We start from the raw sequence: 27,165 nt of genomic DNA on the forward strand, positions 1-27,165 counted from the left end.
GCTTCCTTGTTGTGGCATAGTGATGATAATATGGAAGATGGTGCCAGCAAAAAGATAAGTTTATGAAGCAGTGATCCTGGAGGAAGCATGTTTTTCTGGGGAAAGATGCTTTCATGTATAACAAAGTATTTAAAGATTGTGTCTGCAGATCCTCATAGCTCTTCAGTGAAAGTCTCCTTGGGTTTCCTTCTGTAAGAATCTAGAAGAGCCCATTAAAGTCTTAAGGTAGCAAAAGAAGAGTTTACACAATTTTTTTCCTTCTTCATTAGGAAGAGATTTGAGCTCCAAGGTGAAAAGAGCAGAGGTCTTTCTTGAGTTCCTTCTCATATGGAAGCATCAGAAATCATCTGCTAGCATCACTGATGTTATCCTAACTTCTCCTTTATCAATTATTTAATAACTAACTGGCAACTGGATTTTAAAAACTACGTAGACTCTTAAAAAAACCAGCTGTATCTTTCAAAAAATTATTACACTCTTATTCTCTCCTAAAAGAACTGTTATTGTAGACCAATGTAAAATTCATTCAGGGATGTCCAGCTCGGTATAATGTGAGATTATTTTCACAGTTATTTTACAGGGGATGGTGGCTAGTTTACCTTCATTTTGTTTTCAGAAAAGTCAAGACACACTTAGAGAAACAATTCCTCAAATTCTCTACAGACCACAATGCTACCAATGTTTCCGAGCATAAATGTAAGCATTTGGAAAGAAGAGACAGGGGTAGCTGTTCAAGGCTGGGTATTGCTCCATGACTTCCTGGTGGGTGATGTTGGGAAGCAGGTGCTCTCACCATCATTTCTCAGATGTGTCTCATTGTTGGTGAAGTAATTGTTATTGCACTATTTGGATCCAGTGTTAAATGATATCAGCTTATTTTGATAGTAATTTGTTGCATGGTGGTTTGGTGTATTTCAGACAGTTTCCTTTAATTTGTTGGAGCATGTAATCATGTCTGGTTCAGTCAACCTCTTTAGGAGGTGAAGTTTCTCAATTTCTTAGCTTAGACAGACCTAAACAGGATATTCTGTCATGTATCAAGAGTCGAAAATTAGACTGTTTTTCTACAGTCAAAATGATCTACATGGATCTGTGTCATTCTCCCATGTTCTTCAAAGCCTGAGCTGGACTTCAACTTACTTGCTTTTATGTCTGGAGCATTTCCCCACTGAATTTTACAGGGCTGCAGACCTAATATACCTGCACTGTCTTTGCAACAAGCACTTTCATAGGATTTAGGAGAATGCTTTCCACAAAGTGGACTAGTCAGGAACACAAGATGGATCTACTGAAGAGATAGTCACACCTCCAAAAGTGTAGCTAAACTGATGAGCAAAAGCCCAGAGAGAGGAAAGACTACATGAAGGCAGGAACGACTACAAACTTTAAATGACTAGGTATGTGAAGAGGAGACTTAACCCAAATGGGACCCCCAGAAAGCCATGGGAAAGAAAGTGCCTACAAACTGCAGCATGACTTTACGAGGAAGAGGTTTCAGTATTGAATGCAAGCCGAGGCGTGGGAAGCGCAGGAAGATGTTGTTCCTAACCAAGCATTTGGAAACGCCTCTGTAGCAGACTGGCTGCGTGAGGGGACACGGGCAGGCTCTGATCTAGTTTCAGCATCAGCCAGTTTATGCCAGCACAGCTTTCTGCCATTTTTTTGCCCCAGTCCTCTAAAAGGGCGCCGAACCGTGTTGCCCGTTTTGGACAGCGCAAGTCAACACCATTTGCGCTCATTTTAGCCTGGCCTGAGTGAGGAGTGAGTTAGGACACGGAGGGTTTGACAGACCTTTGGTCCCCTGAGGACCTGGGCCCACCAAAGGGGCCAGGGGATGACAGAGAGGGCCCACCTGGGGTGCAGGCCGCCTCCAGATACCCCGGGGATTTGGGGGAAAAGGAGCCTCCAGAGGCGACCAGGGGCTAAGGGAGGCCTCGGCTGCCGGGTGCCTCACAAACCTGAGCGGGGGCAAGGGTGGGGAGGGGGCAAGGGGACAGCGGCCGGCAGGAGCCGGCGAAGGCAGGGCTGCCCGTACTTCGCTCCCTCATGGCGGAGGGGAGGCGAAGAGCTTCGCTCCGCGAGGAGGAGCAGCGCTGACCGCGATCGCTGGGCGAGCGGCCCGGCGGTGGAGGCCGGGGATCCTAGGGCAGGGGCGGGGCGGGCCCGACCCGACCCGACCCGACCCGACCCTCCCCTCCCGCCGCGGGCCGGTCGCTGCTCGGGGAGGGGAGGCGAGGAGGGGGCGGTGGTGATGCGTGTGGCGGCGGCGGGGACGGGGACGGGGGGGGGGGGGGGGCAGAGGCACGCCGCCCGGGGCTGATTGGCCGCCCAGTTTATAAGAGGTGCCCGGCCGGGGCGGCGAGGTTGTTTTGCCGAGGCTGGGGAGCTCCGCCGAGCCGCTGGCCGCCTGTGGAGCCGTCCGAGCGGAGCGGAGCGGAGCTGCCCGCGGCGCCATGCGGCGCGCCAGCCGAGACTACACCAAGTACTTGCGCGGCTCCGAGGAGCTGGGCAGCGGCGCCGCCCACGAGAGCGCCCCGCCGCCCCAGCCGCCGCCGCCGCTGCCGGCCCACCCGCACCCGCCGCCCGCCTCCCGCTCCCTCCTCGCCGCCCTCGTCCTCTTGGGGCTGGGGCAGGTGGTCTGCAGCGTCGCCCTCTTCCTCTACTTCCGAGCTCAGGTAAGCGGGGCCTCCGCCGGCGGCGGCGGCGGGGTGAGGGCGAGGGGGTCGGCGCGGCCCCTTCCCGCCTTCGCGGCGGGCGGCGGCAGCCGCGCTGTGAGGGGGCGGCCGGGCAGGGCGGGAGCGGCCGCCTCGCACCCCCGCCCCTTTGGGAAGAGGCGAAAGCGCTCGCGTCGGTGGGATTGAGGAGATTAATTAAAAAAAAAAAAAAAAAAAAAAAGGGGTAGAGAACAACTTTATCTGGCTGTGAAGTTGGCCCAGCGTTGAGGGCGTCAGGCTGGAGGGCTCCCGGGACCCTGCCCGCCCTGCGCTGTGCCCTCACTGGAGCTGCTCAGCCGGAGGCGTTGTAGGTGTTGCCGCGGCCTAATGGTGCCTGTTGAGGTACAGGGTTTCTCAGCGAGGCCGGAGGTGAGGGGTCCCCGACTCGGGAAGCAGCTTAATGATCCTTCACCCTGAAGCCTTGCAGGGCTTTGGTTTTTAACGACCAGCTTTCAGTTATTCGCCAGAGAGCGGTTTGAAGGTGGCTGAGGTCTTTGGCTGCCATAAACGTTTCGCCAGCAGGAGAAACGTCCTTACAGAAAAACAAGCCACCGCACAACACCGCTTGGCATCGTTTGTCCTTCAGACTGCGCCGGGGCACGGCGGAGCGGGGTCTGTGCGTTAGCGGGCATCAGCCGGAGGTGCCCGCTGTGGCTCAGGAGCTCGTTCCTGAGAGCGAGCGAGCCATCCCGCGCCTGCCAGGCCGCAAGCCTGCCGGGGGATGCTTCGGAAGAGGCAGTGGGGGATGCTTGGGAAGAGGCAGTGGTGCACGCAGAAAGGAGCACGGGGAGGTATCGCTGTGGGGGAGATGAGGTGAGGAGCGGTTAGGCTTTCGGAGAGAAGAGGAGCCCGCTTCTTGGAAACGGCTCGGCTGGCTGGCTGGATTCACTCGCTGCTGTGTCTCTTACCCTCTCAGAGGAAGTGGGGGGCTGCCGGCTGGTTGCTTCTTGGGGCTAGGTGTTAGCTTTCTTCTCGGCTTTTTCATCTGATGCTAATTGGTTCTGTTAATATGGGTCTCACTGCCTTCATGGAAGTGGTACTTCTGTTGTGTGTATTTTTCATTTGAAGTCAGTGGGGAGTGGAAACCTGTTTCTTTTGGTCTACTTTCTAGGTAAATGCGCTTGATCTTGATGTAGCAGACTGGATTTCTTAACAAAGTGCACTCCGAAACCAGTTGTTGCACAAATGTATACCCACTTAAACAGATGAATGACTATCAAATATACAGTAACACTGCTGATCACTTATTATGCAGAGCAATTCGTGTTTTCTTACCAACAGTGGCTTTGCGTTTGCCATTTTTACTAAAATAAAATGGAACAGCAATACAGTACTTAGTTAATCATATCCTGTATGCTTCAGAAGAGTGACATTTAATTTCTGGGACTCAGTGTAAAGTAGCTTAAAGCTACTCATTTGCTTGACAGTGAAGTAAATTAATGCCTACTTCAGCTTGTGGCAGAGAAATGTTTTTCACTCCAGATCTGCATGAACTTGAAAAGACATCTTTGTCAAAACATAGCTCATAGAAATGTGCAGCTATACCTAGAGAGCCATTGCAATCAAAACAACTAATCAAAGTATACTTTTTGAAAACCCTATTTTTCCATTATCTTTATCTCCCCTTCCCTCCTCCCCCCCTTATTAAGGACTCTTTCGGGTAGATTCATGTCAGTGCTCACACATGCCTAACAAAGGGTAAAAAGAGCTTTCTTACCATAATGACTATTTTTCTTCTGCTTCCTTGATTTAAAAAATTGCATAGTCTGGCTGTAATTCTGCATTTGGCAGCTTAATTCTCTTGCCAGTTTCTTGTTCCTGTAGATTTGGAGTAATGCTGTTGGATGGAGTCCTTTGTAAACTTGAACTTCCGAAACATCTAAAAGAGACGATGTAGCTAAATGTAGACTTGACTGAAGTCATTGCCTGAAAAATTGCTAATGGAGAAAATGTCTTCTTTGCCATCACTGAAAAATAGAATAATAAGTATACTTTTGAAGTAAGTACATAATTCACAATAATAAGATATGGTAATCCATATTTGTTCACAAATTTCTTATTGTGAAATAAGATAGATGGAGAAAATATAGTAGGTCCTGCAGAAGTTGTCTTATTTAATTGTCTTGCAGATTGTTTTATTTATAGGGGACATGATCTGACCTCTTTCTTTTGAAAAGATTGCTGTCAAATTTAGTTGTATTAAGCTATCTCAATTTGTACTTTTCAGTACAAATTTCAGCTATCTAAATTTGTACTTTAATAACAAAACTTAAGTATCATGGTGTATTTTGTTAAAATAATGAGAAGTTAATAGTAGAAGCTGTGCATCAAAAGATTTGAATTGTTTGGTTGGTGAATTAACCAAATGAGGATTAGTAAGATTTGACTGTATAGGCTGATACTAAGAAATTATACATTTTACAAGCTCTTTAAAAGTCTACCTAAGAGGCTGAGTAAACTCTGACTCAGTTTTACCATACACATTTTATCTGTATTTGCATAATTCTGGGCTGGATCATGACACAATATGAGCTTAGACAATAGCTGAGGTTTTGGTTTTTCCTTAGCTTTGTTTATTTTGTGGCTTGAGTGTTTGGAATTTCACAAGACACATAACTAAGACTGACACTAGATTTTCACGGGTAAACACATGTTTGTGGCCAAGAAATAATGCAGCGCAATGCAAATGAGACAATGAGCTGGTATATCTAAAAAGAAAGAGAAAGCTAAGAATTGAATTTTACCAATATTCTGGTGTTCTGAAATGTAAAAACATTAAGATGTTCTGGCTTTTCTTTTTGGACCATCTTGTGCGATGTACTGAATCTAAGAAATTAAACATGTAACAAAATGTATTGGTATTAAGTGTTTATTTTGCTTATATTTCATGAGGAGTATTGATCAATGATAATGATCAATGAAAATTGATCAATGAAATCAATGAAAATGCCATGAAAATTTAGTTAGATACTCAGAGCAGCTGGAGATCATCATGTAATAGAGACTCATGCACAGCACAAGGCGAGAGAGTGAAGTATTTTAACTTTCACTGGTGAATGCTAAAGTATAGTCTCCAAAAGCTTTGCTGTTAAACTTTTTCTGGCCCACTTCCTTAATGTACTTAGATCATAAAAGAGTAGGAATTTGGTCTAACACTGACTGAACTGGAGGGCAGCGGAACAAGCTGGAAGTGCTCAAATCCAGATGTGGGGGCCGGATGTCTAATTCCCATAGTTTAACCTGGAACTCCAAGCTTATCCATTTTTCCCATTAAAAAAAGTCTGTACAAATGTGAAGTATTCTACCACACTAAAGAATTCACACTTGGATAAATGGGGACCTGGAGGACAGATTTTTTTTTTGTCATTTCATGCATCTGTGAAATGCTGACTTTAATGAAAGTATGTTTTTAAACAATCGCTTTTCAGACTTCATCTAAAGTTTTGTGAGTGTGCTAGAGCAGTCGCTAACAGAAAACAGCTTCCTGGGGGTCATTAGCACTTTTTTGGAAGGCTGGAACAAGCCGTGCTTGGTGGTTAAGAAAGATCATGGAGTGCAAAGTGATACTTGATAACGTGGAAGTTGGTTTAAGTTTGAAAATCAAGTACAAGTATAAATGGTAAACATTTATTGTAAAGAGTAAGTACAGAATATGGTACTGTAACATTGCATAATCAAGGCAACATTTAATAAGTAAAGTTGGCTGGAATGTATTGTATCTTTTAAAATCAAAACGAACCTTTTTAACATCAGAAAATTGTTTCTTAATTCTGTAAATTCAACTGGTCTCATCCACAATGGTGGAGTTCATTTTGGCTGCCCTGATTTAGGTGAAAGGAGTGCAGAGATGCAACTAAATGATTAGAGATGCTGAAAACCAAGGGGCACTGAAAGATTTGATTTGATTCCAAGGTCAGATATAATGGATGTATATACAACAGTAACAGGAAAAATAAGCTAGATACTCCTCTATGTAAATAGGTTAATTCCTGTAGGGTATTTAGCTTAACATGTTGTAAAGCTTTCTCCAACATTTTTGGTTGCATCTTGGTGTATATTCCAAGTATCAAATATTTAGGCCTTCATGCTGACGGTCTCTTTATTCAAAGGCTCACCTTCTGTTCCTTGCAAGTTAGCAAGCTGATTCCTGTAGACCATTCTGGTATTTTGTCTGGCTCTTTAGAAGTTCTGCTCAAAACACTTGAACTTGAAAGTTTTTCTGTGCATCACTTCTTGCCCACAGTCTTGGTCTCAGTGCTTGGTAATATTTGTTTACAGCCATGGCAGTTCAGTACACATTCTTTATAAAGATATAAGATGCAGGATTTCTGAGAATGCCTTTTCAGACAAGTGAGCTAATTTCAATGGTTAAATGTGGTGAAGACTAGGTATTCTTTGAAAAAGGTAAGGGCAAGCAGGTAGGTTGGCTAGTCACCAGATCCTCTGATCTTCACCTTATCAAACACTAAATCTCTGGAGACTTGCAGTTTGTCAGGATGGGCTGCACAGCTTTAAGTTGCTGAAACTATCAGTTACAGTGTTTCCATTAAGCCTTCAATCTTTTAACTGTAGGTGTAGAGGTGTTGGTTTTCTGTCTTAAGCCTTCAGCAGGTAAACTATAATCCCAGCGAGTGCTTTTGTACAGTCTGCTGTTACTGTTCTAGCACAGTGTGGTGTGACACATTTGACTGGTTGTTGATGGGTGATAGCTGTTAAGTCTACACTACACATGATTTGTCATGCTGGACACTCAGGCCTTTAGAAATTTCGTGATCTTTGTGTTGTAAAACCTAGTTTTCTTGTCTGCTTTTCAGAAGATGTGTTTAAATAAATCCAAAACTGGGATAATAGTCTCTCACTAGTAGAATTGCTGCTAAAAATGAGTATCTACTGGGAGTTATTTGCTGTGGCTTTCTATTTTCTATCCTGTGATGTGTGTGGAGGGGGGAAGAGACATCCAGATCCTGTTGAAGACCCTAATTCCCTCGGGTCTCTAACAATCCCAGCATATGAAGCTACATCTGGAATAATGGGTCCTGGTTTGGGTCCTTCAGTAGCAGAGGTGTATCCACAAACTGGAGAGAGTCCAGCAGAAGTCCACTGGTAGGGACCAGAAATGGAGAACTGGATTCTCTGAATGTAAAGAAGAACAGACTAAGGTGCGGGAAGCTAATCACCACTTTTAGCTACCTAAAGATGGAGCCAGGCTCTTCAGAAGTGCCCAGCAAAAACAAGAGGCACAGTCGTAAATTACAGCAAGAAGAACTGTAGCTGGACATCAAAACCAGTGTTTTTACACAATAAAAGTGGTTAAATTGTAGAGCAGTTTGCCCAGAGAGGTTGACAGTCTCCATTGATGGAAATTCCACAAAGCTTGTCTAGACAAGGCCTTGACCAACCTGACCTAAGTTACAAGTTGGCCCTGCTTCAAGCTTCAAGAGACCTCCAGAGGCACCTTCCAGCCCAGGTCATTCTGTATGAACTGCCTTTTAGCAGCTCTTGGTAAATGCTTTGTTTTTCTTTTTTTCCTTTCAGTTTACAGTTGATTTTCTGAGGTCTGGCTACTTGTGGAACATATTGGGAGAGACAGTTTTAGGGTGTACTTTAAAGTTGTTAAAGCTTGTGCTGCCTTCCTGCTCTTTCATTCCTATGCCTGTCCCTGTACTGGCTCCGATGCTTGACTGATACATGAATGAGATGGTTTCAGGATGCTAATCTTTCAGAAAATTAGATCAGCAAAAATTCTTCACAGGTTATTGATTTAGAAGAGAAGATTGAGAACCAGGAATGAAATTTTGTGGTGAAGGTGAGGTGCTGGTTTAGATCAGCTTAAACAGTTAATGGGGCTGCGCTGCACTAGCTGACTTCAGAAGTCATTAATGTACTTTTTAGTGCTTAATTCATAGAGCTGTAATGGCTACACACAGATTTTTTTTTTGGATTCGGCTGTGTCAGGCCACCCGAGGAAGATGTTACTGCCTCCAAGCCATTCTGTAACTCATCTCTACCCCTCTGCTCAAAGCCGTGGCATCTTCTGATCTTCAGGTGAACCTTTTTTGACCTGTTTAATTCTAAATCTGCAGGAATAACTGAGACAGCTAAGCCAGGTCATGGGGGCTGACATTGGTCTGAATGAATTGGGCAAACAGCTCTCATCTGGAGACTTCAGCAGAAGGATGGTGATGGATGAGGCAGCATTTGGTGTTGCCCTCTGTGCAACAAATGTTTCTCTGCAGTCTGTGCCTGGTGGATGGCTGCCTGGCCGGTATAGACTTAAATTCACCTCTGTAACCCTAACCTTATACTTTTAAGTTAACTTGGTTCTTTTTTGGGGGTTAGGGAGTCAAATTCACATGAAACATAAGTTTGTGTGAACAAATGATATAACATGTTTGATTTGCTCTGACTGTTTTGTATTCTGCAAAACTTACTTTTGATGATTGGTTTTGTTCAGTGCTATGTTAAAGGAAACTGAACACTATCCATAATGTCTTGGCATTCCCTCATCATGATTACAAATAGTGTATTACCTTTTGTAATTCACTCAGGTGAAATTGTTCCTTCCACTTTGTACAGAAAGATAGAAGTAAATGTTCTTTATTAGACCAGCTGATACAGTTAGAGAACTTAGACAAGGTTTTGAGTGCACAAACACTTCTTCAAGCCTGAAGTAAAAGCGGAATACCAGTTGAGAATAATTGCTGAGAGTCTTAGGCCATCTCTGAAAAACAGTGGTTAGTATCTCTTGAGTGTAAACTAGGTGGAGTGCGGGGGGAGAGGGTGAAATGGTTAAATAATGTTTAAGCAATTAAACTCTGCCAAGGCACAGTCCTAATCCTTGGAATATCCTTCCAATTTATCTAACTAGTAGAATTCAGGAGTATTCTAAATGTACTTTAAAAGTATATTTGATTCAATCACAAAGACTGATTGCTAAAAATATCTTGCAGATATTCTAGATTTACCAGTCTTTGTCCCATAAAGCAGAGGTCTTCTGTGGTACCATTTTATCATCTTTTTGTCTTTCTGAATTTGTGTTGTCTTCCTCAGTGACTGTTTCATGCAGCAATATCTCTTACCCACAAAATAGTTTCAGTGATAACTGGCTCCTGTTCTTCCGTTTCTCCTTTTGAAAATGATGTGCAAGATGTTGTACATACTTCCTCCAAGTTCCTCTACTTGCCATTTATGTCATCTTGCAAACGGTATTTTTTACAGATAGGATGGCTGTGTATGTTGCCTGCTAAAATAATTGTGATATTGCACTGAGTGATCAAAAAATGAAATTCAGGATTATTGATTTTACTGTAGGAGTGGGATTTATCTTTAGCTTTTGAAAGTCAGACATCCAGTCTAAGCTAAAGAACTAGGCAGGTCCAGAAGATGATTCATTCTCCTATCTCTCACGCCTGTTGGATGAAATAAACCTCCATGTGGGGAACTTTCTCTTTTAATTGTTTACAATGAAAATTTAGATAATAAACTTAGCTAGGTGCCAGACTTTTAGATGGTTGAAAATTCTCCCTGACTTAAATGCTCTTAATGTCTCTTGGACAGACACTTAAAACTGTGGTTGTGCTTATATTTTTGTTTCAGATGGACCCTACTAGAATTTCAAAAGAACATGCACACTGTGTCAGAACACTTTTTGGACATCAAGAAAATACAGATTTGCATGATACATCCTTTGAAAATCAAGAAGCGAAGTTAATGCCAGAATCATGTAGAAGCATGAAACAGGCTCTCCAAAGAGCTGTGCAGAAGGTGAGTGGCAGGGAGACTGTGTGTTCCTTTATTTCCTGCTCCTGTTGAATACAACAATTTTTCGAATATCTGTAGTCGCAGGTAAGTTCTAGAAAGTATTTTCTGGTGTTCGAATAATACCTGAAGTTGCATCCAAGATCATATTCTCTTTCCTCATGAACCTGGTAGTTAACCAATTCTGTATTCAAACACATCTTTTTTTTTTTTTTTTTTTTTAAAGAAAGGAAGACTTGAAGTTGCACTGAGAAAACTGATTGCAGTTAGTTAATTGATTGGCCATTCTGACATTTGGATGGGCCTGAATGGCAGTCATTTATCCTAATATTTGTATAGGTTTGCTGACATAAGAAAGGACAGTTCCATGTCTTTTTAAAGCAGTCTTCCTGACTCTGTTTCTGACAAGATTTTCCTAAGTCAACATCATCAACAAGCAAAATACTGCCTAAAAGTCAGAGGAGAAAACATTTTTGCTCCTGTTTCTTACTCTTTCTGCAATCCAAAATGAGGAATAGAGTCTGCTTTTTCTTTTTTGCTCACTTCGCCAGTTCTCTGTTCTGTGCAGACAGTTCCCACACTGGCAGAAGAGCTACTGTGCCATAGCATGATAACCAGGCAGTCTTTGCCCAGCAGTTGAGAGTAGCAGCTTGTTCCCAAACACAAATAACAAATAGTCAGCTTAAGAAGTCAGCCTTAATGAAAAAGCCTAGGCAAGCTGGATATATGTCACAATCACCTCATACTGCAGTTACTGCCTTTGATCTCTTTGCATGTTCATGATAGTGTTTAGTGCTAATTATGAGTTGTTTAAAAGCTGAATGTCTGCTATGGTATTTGGTTTTCCTGGCTTACCAGGTCTGTTACTACTGTTTCACATCTGCATAAGACTCAACTTTTCATAATACTACATTAGATTTGAGCTGAACTCATGTACACTTTACAGAGTGAATTGTACTTGAGTTAATTATATGGTATTTTAATTCTGCTAATGCTTGCTTTTAACAGAGTACCCCAAGTGACAGATCTTTTTGTGAACAAAACTTAAGAAACCTAGGAGTTCATGTCTTGTCCCATTTGCTAGCCACCTCCTTGAAAACCTTAAGGAAAAGAAAAGGTTAACTCTGTAGGATTAGTTCTGTCTTCCAGCATTTTATAGACTGTCTCACACTACACCTACTTCTGTGTTCTGTGTGCTGGTACTACACTGCTTGTTCATGCAGCTCCCATGACAGAGCACGGAGCTTGTTACAGTAAGTGAATGGGAAGCCCTGTATTCTTGTCATTTGCTGCTGGTTACTCAACAAAGGCATTGGCTTTAGTTGAGGCTGCATATCCTGCCATTCTGGATGGAGGTTAAATGCTGCAATGTCCATGGCCAAGATAAGTAGTGAGTAGGGATAACTTTTTTGGTTGATGACCATTAGTTTGAGAACAATAAAATTTCCCTTGCCAAAGTAATCAGTTTCTAAATTTCCCTTGAATGCAACAGAATGTATTAAGTAGCTGGGTCAGTGTTCTGGATGCTTTGTCATCATATATTGATGACACAGAGAAAAATAGGAAAATGCTTGCCTGGGGCTACATTTGCATCTTTTCAGTGTATCAGAGAAGTGAAACAAACAGCGTTAAGGCAAGATTGTACTTCACCATGTTCTGTAAGCTCTGCCTTTCATTGGCTCTGCTACAATGAAGGGCAGAGATGCAGCTGAATCTTACTTCCAGTTGTGCTAGTCCTTTATGTGTGGGAATGCAGATAGTGTGACTTGAATGAAGTTTCCTATCATCTGTGCTTTCTTCATTTTCCTGAAGGAGAGTCTAGTCTGTCTGTGTTTTAAGAACCACTGTCCTTATTTGAACTGGCAGCATGTTAAGTGACTGAAATGGAACACTTTAAAATACCGTTTAAGTTTTGTGATTTTTCAGTATGTTGTCTTTTGCAATTCAAGCTGTTCAGGAAATGAAAATAGACAACTTGCTTTTGCTCAGGTTTATGGTCTGGTTACAGCTTTTATCTTACTGCACTGGTTCTCATCTGTTCCTTTGCACACCTGTAGACCTAGTGCTTAAATCTAAAGCAGGGATTGAAGTTGAAAATGAAAGTACTCTTATGAAAACCAGTGTAGTAGGGCTGCACAGTTGGGACTAGAAACATTTGTCTCCTGAAAAAATAATAATTAAAGATTTTCTTTTAATCAAAATCTAATGGGAATTCCTTAGCATATTCCAGGATAAAAATACTGCTTAGGGAGCAGCTTACTCAGTAGAAAGCACATTTTTGATATTGTATATAAACTTTCAAGCAGACAAATAATACACTTTGCTAGCCTGTCTGCTTAATTTTTTTGCATGTAACCCTAAAAACCTTTTGGCTGTCCAGATGCACTAACCACAGTCCTTACGAAGTCTGTTATGAGCCTGAAGCAGAAAGGACTACAAACATATATTGGGTCAATTCATAAGTAACTTTTTTTGGCAATATTCCCAGCTTCTAGCAGCTTGGGGAGATAAGGCATAAACTAGTCTCCCACTTGGCAACAGAGTACTTTGCTAGACCTCCAGGGCAGCACTTATAAAGAGCTCTATATAGTTATCAGATATTTAAAGTGCATGTAGTCACGGACGAAGTCAAGGTTTCACGAGTGATTGCTGTAAGTTGTTAAAAATTCAGTTTCCATTCTACAACCTTACATGCCTTTTTTTTTTTCTGCAGGCAATAGACTACTCATTTGGGTAGAGGTTGTAGGGCTGTTCTCTAAACTATCTTCTGATGAATATTGGTTCATGTACTTTCTATTTCACTTCCTTTGTGATCAGCATTCTTCAAATTGCTAAATTTCCGGCAACATAATCAGATACTTCTTCCTGGTATTAGCTGGACTTAAAGCACTCTGGTAGTAGAAGACACAACTGCATAAAGGAGCGTTAAGATCACAGCTGAAGCAATACATCAATGTCCAGAGGGGTTCTCTTCTGATTGGTCTCAAAAGGCTACGTATAGCTGCTTAGAGTGGGTACTGAGATATTGTAAAAGCCAAAGGAGAGGAAAAACCATTCACAAATGTCACGTGTTCAAATGTAGCCTTGTCTCTGCATCCTCAACATTGGACATAACTTGAAGAGCAAAAGTTGTTTTTGTTTTGAAGATGCTGAGATGCTAAGGGTTAAAACCTGCAGCCTGCTGTGGATGAGGAAAGAGCAGTTCCCAATTTTCCAGGCACTTAAAGCATGATTTTAGCTTTTAAAATGTGAATGTTTCGCAGTTTCCCAATGGCCTCTTAAATTCTTTGGATGAAGGAAGACACATTTTTCAGTTTTGTGACTGGCTGCTTGTCTGTTGTTTAAGTAGTGTCTGTATGAAAGAGGTTGGAAGGTGGGATGCAGGCCAACTACTGTTGATGGACAGTGAGCAAATGATGCAAAGGTGTACAGGTGCAGCTTACCATAAGACTAAGAGTGGTGTGATTTTTGTGTACAGTTTTTCTAAAAATAACAGCTTGGTAGTGCACATGGTTCTGTGAGTGGCAGTCTTAAAAGAAGTCACTGGTAATATTTTGTCAACGGTTCTTGTGCCGTTATAGCAGTGTCTTAGTGACAGGTTCTGTTGAGCTGTTTCTGCTTTCTTAATGGTAGCGTACATTGTGATTAGGTATGAGATGCTTAAAGATGTTCAGGTGCTAAAAAATGCAGTTGATACTTTAAGGATTTCAAAAATCCTAGCTCTTAATTCCTTGCAGTGAGGATACCAGTGGAGTTTTATAATCCCACTAAGATGCCCTGTTTTAGACAACTGGATATCTTCAGACATCCACTGAAAAATGTGGTCCTTGAGTCCTTCAGGGTCAGAAGCAAGTACATGCTAAAATGCTTTTACAAGGTAGGTTGTGTATCAGCACCTTGGAACTGTAAAAACATGAAGTAAAAAATCAAGAGAAGTGTTGAACTACTTATTTTTCGTGAGGAAACCCACAGCTCCATCTCTGTTATCTAGGGACTAATTCATGTATTGCAGTTTCCTTTTGGAAGTCTGGGCAACAGAACAGAAAGGTGTATCAAGTTTGTGGGGCTGGTCAGAATCAAGTAAAGAACTTGTCACTAATCCAGTGTTTGGAGAACTTGGCTGATGGAGGATTTCTGTTTTCTGGCCACAGGCTAGCCACTTCTAATCCAATGACAAGCACACAGAAGAGTCAATGGACATGAGCCAGTTGCCAGGTTTTGTCAGTGTGTTAGTGTTGGGCTCATGCTTATAATCTCCCTTTTGTTGTAATGACACCTTGCATTCCTAATTGCATAGTAGCATAACTTCAAGAGGAGTACAGGAGAGTGTTCCTGTCAGAGAGGAATGCTCCTAGGCAACAGGAAAGTAGGCTCAAGACATCAGGACAAGGAGAGTTGTGGACCCAAGTCTTCCTGGGTAGCTGTTCTGCTTACCAAGTGGTGATGTTGCAGATGAACAGCACCACCAACAGTTAGAAAGAAAGCAGCTGAGACTGCATTTCATGAGGACCACAGCCTTTCCGCATGGAAGATGAGCTGAGTCAGGCTGCTAGACCTCAGAAGGTGAGGTACCGAGCTGCTCAAGCTAGAGCATCTTTGGAAATGTGCAGAAGCAGAACTCTATACTCCTAAGAAAAATGTAGGTTAAGAGGAGGATAGCAATTGGCCAGTTCAGGGACTTCAAGGGCTGTGCAGTTACCAACCGCAGAATTTTTTTTAGTACCAGTTTAGATAATAGGAGATTAAAATGTACATAGCTCTTTTTGGACCTGCCCAGTAGGCTCTCCAGGCAAGGACATCATCACATTTCCCAGAAGGAAAGGATATGAAAGCAGACTCCACATCCGAGAAGATCTGAGAAGTTTCCATTAAGAAAGCAAGAAACCGAAGGAGTCTCCCCTTTCTAGGGAAAGGGTTGGGAGTAGGTGTGGTGCAGTAATCTCTTAAGAGTGTGTCCTAGTCTCTTTTACCTTAAGTCCTCTTCTCTTCAGAGGCTTTTGCCACTTTTTGCAGTATCTAGTACTTGCAATATTTTTTTTGTTGTCTTCCTACTTCTGATGAAGTTGAAGAGCTCAAGTGTGGCTAGAGGCTGATGCTGGTGTGCAGCTCCTAGAACTGAGCTTCATTTTCATGCTCTTAGAACTGACATTGAAGTAGGAAGATCAGAGAGGGGAAGTGAATGTAAATGGGGGAGGTGGACATGAGTTTTGCTTCTTTTGAAGTTGCAATTCTTCTGCTTTTCTTCTCGTCTCTACAGCAGAAAACATCTTAATGATTCTTATCTACAAAATCAGCATATCTCTGCTGAAGTATTATGCTTTGATAGTCATACTACAACTTCCATACTGCTGTGGCTTTTCATCTTGGTTTAACATTTAAACACCTACTGAAAGGGGAAAGTGAGAGTAATAAATGCACTGGCTAAGGCACTACAGATTTCACTGTGGCTGCAAAATTACATAAAAGCAGGCCATTAGGTGTTTTCAAAGCAGGATTTCAAATTCTGAAACACCGCAGTGATTGAAAGCGCAGTGGAACTTGCTGATCTGGCCAAATCTGAGGTGTATTGAATCAGATGAACAGCAATATGTGTGACAAAGACAAAACAAAGGACCACTCTTAGGTTTTAAGTATGAGATATGATTTGCTGTCTTCAGCGAGATGTTTCCTTTTACTAAACATCATCTTGATGACTCCATGGTATGAGGTATTCTGAATAGCAAATAGAATGTTACCCAGTTTTTTTTAGAAAACAGAGATGAAGAGAGTTATGGGGGAACAGGGGACAGAACTGAGGATTGAACCGAATATTACCGAGACTCAGTCCAGGCTTGTAACAAGAACAAGGCTGATTAGATTTTTTGAAAACTGCTGTTTGTATGTTTTCTTATGAGGAAAACAGGTGTGGATTGTTAAAAACAAGGTGCTTTGTGGTGCCTGATGTCTGTTACTTGTGCTGTTCTTGGTTTTGGGTAACATGGGTTTCGTTCATGGTAATTCATCTGCAGTTTTGAAGAATGCATGCTTCCAAACTCTTGGCACCCAGTCCCTTTGGCTCATTACAGATATGGAAGATGCTTAATCCTTCAGTTCTTGCATACCTTGTTAGAAGTGAGCCTTGATTATAAAGCCTTGTAGTCTTGCAACCTGCCCTGTTAATGCCCTGGATTGTGAGGGGTGGAGGTTTTAATTTACCTCATCACAAATGAAATTCAGAGCTTAGCTTTCCTTAGTTGTTAGTGTGACTACACACTAGTCCCTATTAGAACTACCTCTTTTGTTACCTTTTGACCCCAAGTAATAAAATCAGCTCATAAACTCCATTGTTTTGTGTGATGCATTTTTAGCAGTCATTGTTCCATTATACTTAGAGAAATATTCCAAGTGCAATAAGTAGGAAAGGTTGTCAATGTCTGTCACCACTACTTCAATAGATAGTGCAGTGATCATACACACCATCATTCCTGTCCGCCTTTATCAGATGTATTGGACAGAGGAAGTAATTTGATTGTGGCAGCTAAACTGTGTGTTCATATTATACACCATGTAAATATGAGAATATGTATCCCAGGCATCTGAATATTCTGTATGTAGAACAACCCCCACATATCACAGCATCATAGAATTGTTTAGGTTGGAAAAGACCTTTAAGATCATCACAGCCAACTTTTAACCTAATGCTACCAAGTCCACCACTAAACAATGTCCCTAAGCACCACATCTACACATCTTTTAAATACCTCCAGGGATGGGCACTCAACCACTCCCCTGGACAGCATGTTCCAGTGCTTGACAACCCTTTCTGTGAAGAAATTTTTCCTAATATCCCATCTAAACCTCCCCTGGCGCACTTGAGGCGGTTTCCTCTTGTCCTATCACTTTTTACTTGAGAAAAGAGACTGACACCCACCTTGCTGCAGTCTCCTTTCAGATAGTTGTAAAGAGCAATAAGGTCTCCCCGATCCTCTTTTTCTCCAGTCTAAACAACCCCAGTTTCCTTGGCAGCTTCTCATGAGACTTGTGCTCTAGGCCCTTCACCAGCTTCACTGCCCTTCTCTGGACACGCTCCAGCACCTCAGTGTCTGTCTTGTAGTGAGGGGCCCAAAACTGAACACAGTAATTGAGGTGCGGCCTCAGCAGTGCCAAATACAGGGGGACAATCACTTTCCTGCTCCTGCTGGCCACACTGTTCCTGATACTAGCCAGGATGCTGTTGGCCTTCTTGGCCACTTGGGCATACTGCTGGCTCATATTCAGCTCTGTGTGTGTATATACACACACACACAGAGTGTTGTAATTCTGCAAACTACCTGTAATACACAATATTACAAAACCAAGACAACATCAAAGCAATGGCTCTTTCTCATTTTAGGAAGTCCAGCGTGTCATGGGAAGAACACCACCAAGACCAGAAAAAGGTAGGTGCTGGTTTATGAATAAGTGATATTTTAGTTCTACTAAACTTGTCTTTCTGAGGTGATGCAATTCTTTTATCTCTAGCTGCAATGGAGGCACTAGGAATGGATCTGTACAAGAGAAACAAACCTGAGAAGCAGCCTTTTGCCCATCTCATTATTGATGATAAGAATATTCCATCTGGTAAGTTCAATTTTAAGTGAATACTTCCAATGCTACTATAAATGTATTACAGTGAAGTATATGAAAATAGTTCAGCAATACCAGCAACAGATTGGGATTTCAGAAATGGCTTTTGATAATGGGAATAAATTGGATGTGTTAAAGGATTTCAGGGGCAGCAGGGGTAATGTTAACAGGAGGATAGCTCCCCTTTGCCTCAGGTATCTTATATCAGTCTCTTGTGTGCTGAATGGCCTCCATTTCAAATGACCGGTTTTCATGATCAAGCTCTGACGGCTTGGCCTGCCTCTTTGTGCTGTTTTCAGGTGAGGAATGAAGATATGCATTGAATGCTCTCCTCTGAAGTTTCTTATTTGCTTTGGCTAGTAGGGCCCATCTGGAGTTCTTTGCTCACACTGGCAATAAGCTATAGATACACATACACACACATGCGTGCATACATATACATATATATGCAAGGATATGCTAGCACAAAGATTGGCCAGAATCCAGATCTTGCAGGTTGGAAGATGTTTCCCTTCCATTGAGTCTTAAGATTTTTTTTTTTGTCCTGTTGTCAGATGAAGAAATGTGGTGTTTTCTCTTGTAAAAGTCAAGAATGTCTTATGTCCACCTATTCAACCCTCCACAGCAACACTCCTTTTGTGTGCTGAAGTGTAGTTGAGTCTATACTGGGTGACACAGCATTTGTCTTCAGGGTGGATCTGGAAGCTGAGAATCTTGTATGAATACACAACACACACGCATGTCAGGTGCCCATCAGTGTAAGGACTTGCCATAAAGGAAGCACACCTTTCATTCTGAGATGTTGAGAACCTAGAGCTGCAGTCCCAATGTCATTATTATAACTTGCCTGCTAGTTCCCTGCCCTCTGTGGGTACATTGAACTCTCATAGCATAGGGCTGAATTTATAGCACATGTTTCCTTCTGCAAATGGCAGTTGAAAAGGTTTTGTCATATTCCATTCATTATTATGTTGCAGGGCTGGTATAGACTTTTTTACATCAAGACTCCCAGGGCCTTCCTGACATTCAGACATGCCAAAGCTTCACAAGGGTCTGTCTGCATCCATCTAGTCCAGTAGCAGGAAGATCAAAGATCATAGCATTGTACTCTGAGCAACAGGGTTTCTGGTCAGTGTGTTGACTTGGGTGCAGTATGTTTCTGAGCTATTGAGTAGGGGGAAAAAAAGTTCCTGTGGCTTTTATCTGCTCCTATGGTAAGAGGATCGCAATCTTTTGTCTTGCTAGACCTCTTACTCTCTACCCATGAGTGTCTGTGGATGGCTTTGGGAATATCCTTGCTAGTACAATATGAAGGAACAAGACATGAGTCTGCCTTGGAACACTCTGCAGAGGAAAAGATTCATTCCTACAGTTCTAAGATATCTTAGTAACTGTTTCCTTTTTTGCCCTGTGACACTGTCAGCTGAGATTTTTCTCTGTATTCTCAACACAACAATCACCATTGGTGTGGTAGAAGTAAACCAGAATTTATTGTAAAGCTATCAGACAGAGGATCTCAAGATAAGAGGGGGTACTGGTCACCACTGTCTTCTTCCTCTGAAGAAGAAGGAGTGCTGAACTCCTTGTTAATTAAGCTATGTGCATTGCTTTTCTGTTTTATGTAACAAAACCAAAGGGGAATGCTGTGTTGAGGCTTGAAATCTGAGATTTCAGCAGCCTGTGTAGTAATACTTTGCTCTTACTCTATTTAAAGACAAAGCATTTCTGTACACAACAGGTTAGCTTCTTGCCTGGAGGGAGAGGATTCTTTCTCCCTTCAAGTGCATTGGCATTGCCAATCCAGATCCAGAGCTTTATAAGCAGAGAGCTTAAGCAGCTTGTCACATGGCAGTCAGAACATCTACAAGCTTTCTTATTAGCTCAAATGCCTCCTGAGAAGCTTCTATTTCAGTCAGATTTTGGCCTTTGACATAGGTCAATAGTAGAAGATGCAGTATCAGTAAATTGGTCTTAGCATTTTGTCTTTGGAAGGATTAATTTGCTAATCATAGAGACATCACTTGTATCTACAGAACTGGAGTGTGTCAGTGTCACACCTTGTGAAATCCTCCTTTTGGTGTGGGGAATTTGTTTGCTGTCTACCTGGATGTTGCTGTAAACTGACTGTATTTTTATCAGGGCTAGCAGCTGATAATTTTTACTGTTGTGCATCACTGCATTAACCTTCTAGGGAGCGACATAGCACATCTGTGGGTAATGGCAAGGAGGCATTGCTCTTGCTTGCTCTCTTCACTTTTTTTTTTTTTAAATAGCACAGGCTGCAGGAACTCTCAGAAATACAGTGCCTGTAACAGTAAGCTGCTTTGTTTCTCCTTGGAGCAGATCAATCCCTTACCAATGTGATGAGCTGGACATACTCCCTCTTGATCTGGTACATATGGCTTCTGCCTCTTGGAAGAGTATTGCCAGGGTGTTAATCATGAGCACAGCTTCTGCAGTCCTTGTGGGCATTGCAGCAGTGAGGGGCTGCATCCTTATGGATAGCTGGAACCCTGAACCTACTGGTTGTGAGGCACTTTAGTATCATGCTCACTGGTATGAGGCAGTACGCTGGGTGGCATAGAGGTTAATGACAGGCATAAAGGATGAAGAATTTACCCGAGGGTTACAGGAGTTTTGTCTTCCATCCTGTTTCCTCTGACTGCAAATGGCAATTTCTATTTTGTTCCCCTGATTCCTTACCCTACATGTCTGAAATCTTTCTAAATTGTTTTATGCCATCCCTCAGTCTGGACAGATCTGTTAGTATTTTAAGGTTCTCTACTGTCATCACTCTGACCCAAAATAAACAATGTCAAGAAAAAAAAAAAAAATTCAGTCTCCATCACTGTCAAATACGATTCTAAGTAGTTTGCCACTGAACACCCTTCATGAAGAGGCACTGAGCAGTTGTCTGTGAGGGAACATTTTCCTTTTACCTGGTTCACAATAATACCAAGCCCCAAATGGACTTTGGCAGCTGGGGAGAGTGCAAGGGAGGGCGAAAATAACCCTCCCCAGGTCTTTGTGTCCTGACCCATCATTTGGCTGCAGAAGCCATAGTGGTTTGGCTTGCTGTGTATATTTTTTAGGTTTGCTGCCTTAGGTTAAAGCTGGATGCTTGCTGGTTGCTTTTTACCAGAGCTCACTATAAATGCTGCCTAGGTTTTAAATGAAAACAGTGAATTTTGGTTTATAAATTGATTACAGAAATCAGTCGCAGTTTAAAGGAGAAAATCACAAACAGAAATAAATGTAAATGTTAAATATATTGTTTGGGATGTGAATTGATATCTTTAGCTGTCTAAGGAAATGCTGTAGTATCCTGAGCTATTTACAGCTACAGCTTCAGTTTAGCTGCCCTTTGCCTCCAAAACTGTTTTTCAGAGTACACAGTGCTTTGGTCCTTCTCTCAGGCTTTATTTATACCTGAAAGCTGCTAGGTTGCAAACAAATTATCAGTACAGGGCTACTTTCTCCTCTGTTCCCCTCCCATCATCTTCCTTCTTACTAATAAATTTTATTAAAGCTCATTTCTATTAGTTTTAGTTCATGCTCACAAGTATCCAAGACGTTGTTTTGATTTGTCTTCAGTTACCAGAAAAACTGTGTATTATCTTGACTTTTTTAATGCTTTTTACCGTGTCTGGAAGGTTATCTTACTCATTACCTCCCTGACCTCTTCCTTCTCTGTCAACATGACTTCCCTTGTACTATTTTTTCCATGGCTCCATAGTAAATCTTACCACAGAAGATACTGTATTGCAGCATTTCTGACTGTCCGATGGCTTGCGTTATGTTTCAGAGTTTCCGATGTATGGACAGCTGATTTGGCACTTGTATGCTCTAGTTTTCTCCCCTACCTGTGTTTTGGGGTACTGATTGTTTTAGTGTCTCCAAATTTGGGTGTATTACCACCAGAAGTGCTGAGAGCCTGCTCACTCCTTCCATTAAAGATTGCATGGCATAACTCCTACTAATGCATCTTTGTGCTGTGCTGCTGGCTGTGGCATGCCTCTTCTGAAGCTCTGAATTGTGGCAAAATGCCCATCTGCCTCTTTTGGGCGGATAATACAATCATAGTGTTATAATTTAGGTTGGAAGGGACTTCCAGAAGTTGTCTAGGCTAATCCCCTGCCCAAAACAGATAAGGGTCATCTTCCATCATCTCTTGGCCTGTCCCTCTGCCTGACCATGGATGAATGATGTGTATTCCCCTCAAGACCAAAACTGTGGACAAACTTCACCCAGAGCCCCTCTCAGCATCTCAATTACATATGACTGTGGCACCTATTTTCTCTCTTCCCCCTTCTTCAGCAGAGAATCATGCTTTCCCACCAAAGATTTTTTCAAAATTGCTACTTGATTAAGACTGGCAACTAAAAAGTTTACTTGCCAGGTAAATAAAATCTTCCTAGCAGCTACCCAGTGTGCCACCAGTCACTCACCATGTGCCAGCATGCCTTTCTGTTCCATCATATGTTATACATTCCTGTCCCATATCTCTGATGTGCCTCTCCTCTGATCCAAGCAGGGATTTCTTGCTTATTTTCCTCATCTTGAAGGTAGCCCAACCTCCTTGGGGCAGTATTTCTGGCAGACTTAACACAAGAAGTTCTACAACTTCCTCAGCTATCCCCAGTGCTTCAGACATGTACCTGGTACCCCTATCTCAGCATCTCTTGCAGGTGAATAATTCCAGGCTGAGACTTAAGATCTTAGTGTCGCTTCCAAGTAATTGATGGTTTTCAGAAGTTTTTTTTGAGGCACTGCACAGAAGACAGCTTCTCTGTATGATTTTGCTTGTATAATTTCTACCTGGCTATACTGGAGCGATAGGGGAGCAACTGTTTATGATTTGCCTTTGACAGCTGTGCTGTGCTCAAGTCTTTGTGGAAGAAAGCCAGAAGCTTTTTGTTCTAGACTACTATTAAAGTATTCCTCTCACATGCAGAAGTTGCTTGCCTTTGGCAGTTAGGAAGGACTCGTAGCTCTCAAATTCCCCTGTCCCTACTTCCCCTCATGTCTTTCTGCACAAACAAATCCAGGAGGCATCTTTTTAACAAATCAAATATACCTGGGGCTTTTCCTCAGCACGCTTGTGAGCACTGGTGGTTCTGGGGTGTGCCTCAATACATGCTTGGAGGAGAGGGCACTGGGCCCTGCCAAATGCCATGGAAACTTTGGTGGGAACAGATTGGTTTGGTTCGATGTTGGGAGAATAAGGTACTGAATATTCCAAGCAGGCATCTAGATGCACTGGGAGCTTTAGGTGTAAGGTATTCTGGTGCCTGTGTGGACCCAGTGCTGTGGGTGCCTTAGAGGGAGAAAATGGAGTTAGTCTTGTGTGATGAAAATTGCTAGTGGTTAGGAGGACAAGTTGGCCAGCTCTCATCTGTTGTGTTATGCCCTGCGTATTACACTGAATAAATGGTAGAGTGTGTTAGTGGCTTGTGTGTATCAGGAAGGGTCAGGGCCTGTGTGGCTTTCTCAGGACAGTGCTGTTTCCTCTGTGGACATGCCCGTGGGCCTTGGCTGTATCTTCTCCTCCCACTGTTGCCTATTCCTCTGTTTTTGCAGGCAGAGGCTGTGAGATGAGAGGTGAGTGCTATAATGGGATGGTGGTGAAGCTGGAGAGGTGGAAGGGACTGTGGGATATGTGCTGCAGGGCATGCTCCTCAACAGAAAATACTGTGATAAACATGTGCTGCAGTAGCAATGCTATCTGGGCTTGTGTTGCAGGCTGCTTAACACTGTGCCACCAAAACCAAACTGAAGTGTCAAATATCACCAGGTATGGAAGGAAGACTCAAATGTTCTTTCAGTGCCTATCTGACCTCCTGCCAGGCCATCTCTTAGCACAGCCTCAATAGTAGAATCATAGAATATCTTGAGTTAGAAAGGACCCATAGGGGTCATGGAGTCCAACTCCCAGCTCCTCACCGGGACTACCTAAAACTAAACCACATGACTAAGAGTGTCATCCAGATACTTCTTGAACTCTGACAGGCTTGGTGCTATGACCACTTCCCTGGGGAGCCTTTTCCAATGACTGACCACCCTCTCAATGAAGAATGTTTTCCTAATGTCCAAAGAACCTTTTGCTAGTGTCCAGGATCTACATGAAATGACATCTGAGATTTGACCAGCTTGAAACCTCCAAGAGATGATACAATGTGGATATTTGATGATAGCACCCAGGATGTGCCTTTCAGGCCAGAGTTTCTGGGGGACATCTGTACCTGTACATTAGCTTTCAGTTAGCTTTCAGTGACAGTACTGAGCTGACAAACTAATCAAAACATCTCCAGTCTCTTGGCTCCTTTTCGTTCTTTTCACAGAGTGTTCAGTCACCTTGACAGATAAGGGACAGCTTCCTGTTTACCAGGCCACCATCATGCAGGCAGAGCTGGAAGGGCTTACGTGTACCTGTTAGAAGGAATTCAATAATGCTTGTTTACATATTAATCTGTCCTTTTTGGTAGTCAGACTTGGTAACTGTTACACAGGTATTTTGATTCCCGCATGCATGATGTTCTATGGTGAGACAGAGAGAATATTATAATTTTCTTTTCTAATTTGTGGATCTCCAGCTTAAGACAACTTGAAGGGGACTGTTGTCCTCCAAGCATGGAATATCGGCTCGTTGTTTCTAGTTTGAAACTTAAGGTACTTTAAAATAAATAAAAATAAGAAAAGGAAAAAAAAAAAAAAAGAGCAATGCATGCAGAATCACATCTGTCTTCCTAAAGCTTTTTTCCAAGACCTTCCACGAGATATTAGACAAAGAATCTGAGTTTACCTTCCTAATACCTATAATTGCCCAGCTATAAGTATTTGTACAACTATCAAAGAATTAGGATTGTGCTGTGTGCCACTATCCTTGATAGCTAGGATATGACTAAACCGGATTGTGGAGCCTTATTCTGGTATATGCAAGCACTGGGTTAAGTGTAAACACTGTTTTTGCATAAAAAGGTTTGTTATGTCATAAATACTTGAAGTGCTATCTAAAGTCTAGGCAATTTATTGTGTAGTACTAAAGATGCACAATTGTACTGATTTTTTCCCCCATTCTTTTTGGTGTTCTTAAATGAAAATGTGTTTACCTTTGTACCGCTACAGTCACAAGAACATAAAATATGGAAGGTTTCATCAGCTTTCTCTTTGGGGAATTACCAGTTTAACTTGTTTTCAGATTTTGTTTAGTTATTCCTTGCAAACACTTATAGGTTAAAGACTGGTAACAAGATTTGCTGTTTTTTCATTATGAACTTTTCTTTTCAAATTCCTCTCAAGTATTTGTTACTTGAATAGAATTTTAGGTGGAATGCAATTTCTAGACAGAGCTTCTTGCACGATTGCTTAGCATAATCAAACTACTGGCCAAGTAAATGTTTTGTACCATGGTCCAGCAGCTGTTCTAGTGGGAGGGCAGACAGTTATAGCCAGCCAAATATGGCAGTATATGATGAAAAAAGGAAATTTCTTAGGAATTTTTATTGTAATTGTCTAATATTCACTTTGGCTTATATAACTGAAGTTGCTATTGGTTCTAAAAACCCAGGGATTGCTTTCTAAATGTTGAGTTTTGTTAAATGTTTATAAATAATTTTTTTTTCTCCCTTCTCTTCAGGAACTCGCAAAGTGAACCTCACATCCTGGCATCATGACAAAGGCCAGGCAAACTTATCAAATATGACATTCAATGATGGAAAGCTAATTGTTAATCAAGATGGATTTTACTACCTTTATGCCAACATTTGTTTTAGACATCATGAAACTTCAGGAAACCTGACTAAAAGAGGGCTTCAGCTGATGGTGTATATGACTAAGACAAACCTTAAAATAAGGCGCTCTGATGTGTTGATGAAGGGAGGAAGCACCAAATACTGGTCAGGGAATTCGGAATTTCATTTTTATTCTGTCAATGTAGGAGGGTTTTTCAAATTAAAATCTGGTGAAATGATCAGTATCCAGGTATCAAACCCATTGCTACTGGATTCGTCACAAGAAGCAACTTACTTTGGGGCTTTTAAAGTAAGGGATTTAGACTGAATCTTTTAGTGCGGAAAATTGTTTGGGTTTTTTGTGATCCAGAAACAACTTGAAGACAGAACTGAAAATCTTTTGCAACCCAATTGCATCTGTATAAGCCATTTATCTCTAAAGACACGTTTTTGCCCTGTGCTGACTCCAGTGGGAGTCCCACAAATGCACAGAAGGGCAAAATTACATAGTTCTCGTGATTCAGTCTTATAGCAGTTTTACTTTGTATGTCTCCACTGGCTTTGGTAGAGTCATTATGACTTTTACATTGGTGTAGTTGAAATCAGAGCAATTAATATTATTGAACTTCTGTTTCCAGGTTCTGCCCTGACTTTTTAACCTGTGCTACTCTTAACTAGTTTTGGCGTAAACACAGGGCAGGACAGAACTTGGCTCCCAACTTGCATTTAGGGCTCAATTTTGCTTGGGGTTGAGCGTTCTGACCCTGAGATGGCAAAGATTGTGAAAGTATGACTAATCCCATTGCATTTGATGTGGCTTTTCACATGCTTAATTAAGCCTGTTCTTGCTTTGCTGGATTAGTGTTGGAGAGCTCAGGCTGCGGCAGAAATGAGTTGCAGAACACCTAAACAGTTCAACTTAAGTTTTTACCTGATTAAAAGGGCTATTCCAGGAAGAAGGGAAATCATCTGGCCTTGCAGTTCAAAAGGTTAATTACAGGTCATTTTTATTATTGTTGCACAGTTAATTGCAAATATAGACTGCCAAAATACGGTGTGCCTTTGAAGTATTACATTGTGCCAAAACCTGCAAAGACATTTTTTAGACAAAAAGTATGTATTTTTATATTCTGTAATATCTAAAGTTATATTTCAGGTGTAATGTTTTGTGTAAAAACAAAAAAATGTAAATTATATTGTCCTATAGTATTTGATACAAAATATTTAAAATCTCTTGCTGTTTGTATATTTAATGTTTTAAACTGTTCTTAATGTACAGACATGTTAAACTGGTGCACTTTTTAATCCCAATGGGAAAAATTGCAGCTAAAAGAGGTTGTTTGCAATTAGCAAATGTA

General features: G+C 41.9%; 1 protein-coding gene across 1 annotated transcript; it reads left to right on the plus strand.

Moving 5' to 3' along the window:
- The first annotated feature begins 2,453 nt into the window (after positions 1–2,453).
- On the plus strand, positions 2,454–26,135 carry TNFSF11 (TNF superfamily member 11). Its single transcript, XM_075727627.1, has 5 exons — positions 2,454–2,675; positions 10,311–10,478; positions 17,845–17,890; positions 17,973–18,071; positions 25,714–26,135. Exons 1-5 carry the CDS (start codon positions 2,454–2,456, stop codon positions 26,133–26,135), a joined length of 957 nt encoding a protein of 318 aa, XP_075583742.1.
- The last annotated feature ends 1,030 nt before the right edge of the window (positions 26,136–27,165 follow it).

This window comes from Pelecanus crispus, chromosome 1, assembly GCF_030463565.1.
Source record: "Pelecanus crispus isolate bPelCri1 chromosome 1, bPelCri1.pri, whole genome shotgun sequence".
Classification (NCBI taxonomy): domain Eukaryota; kingdom Metazoa; phylum Chordata; class Aves; order Pelecaniformes; family Pelecanidae; genus Pelecanus; species Pelecanus crispus.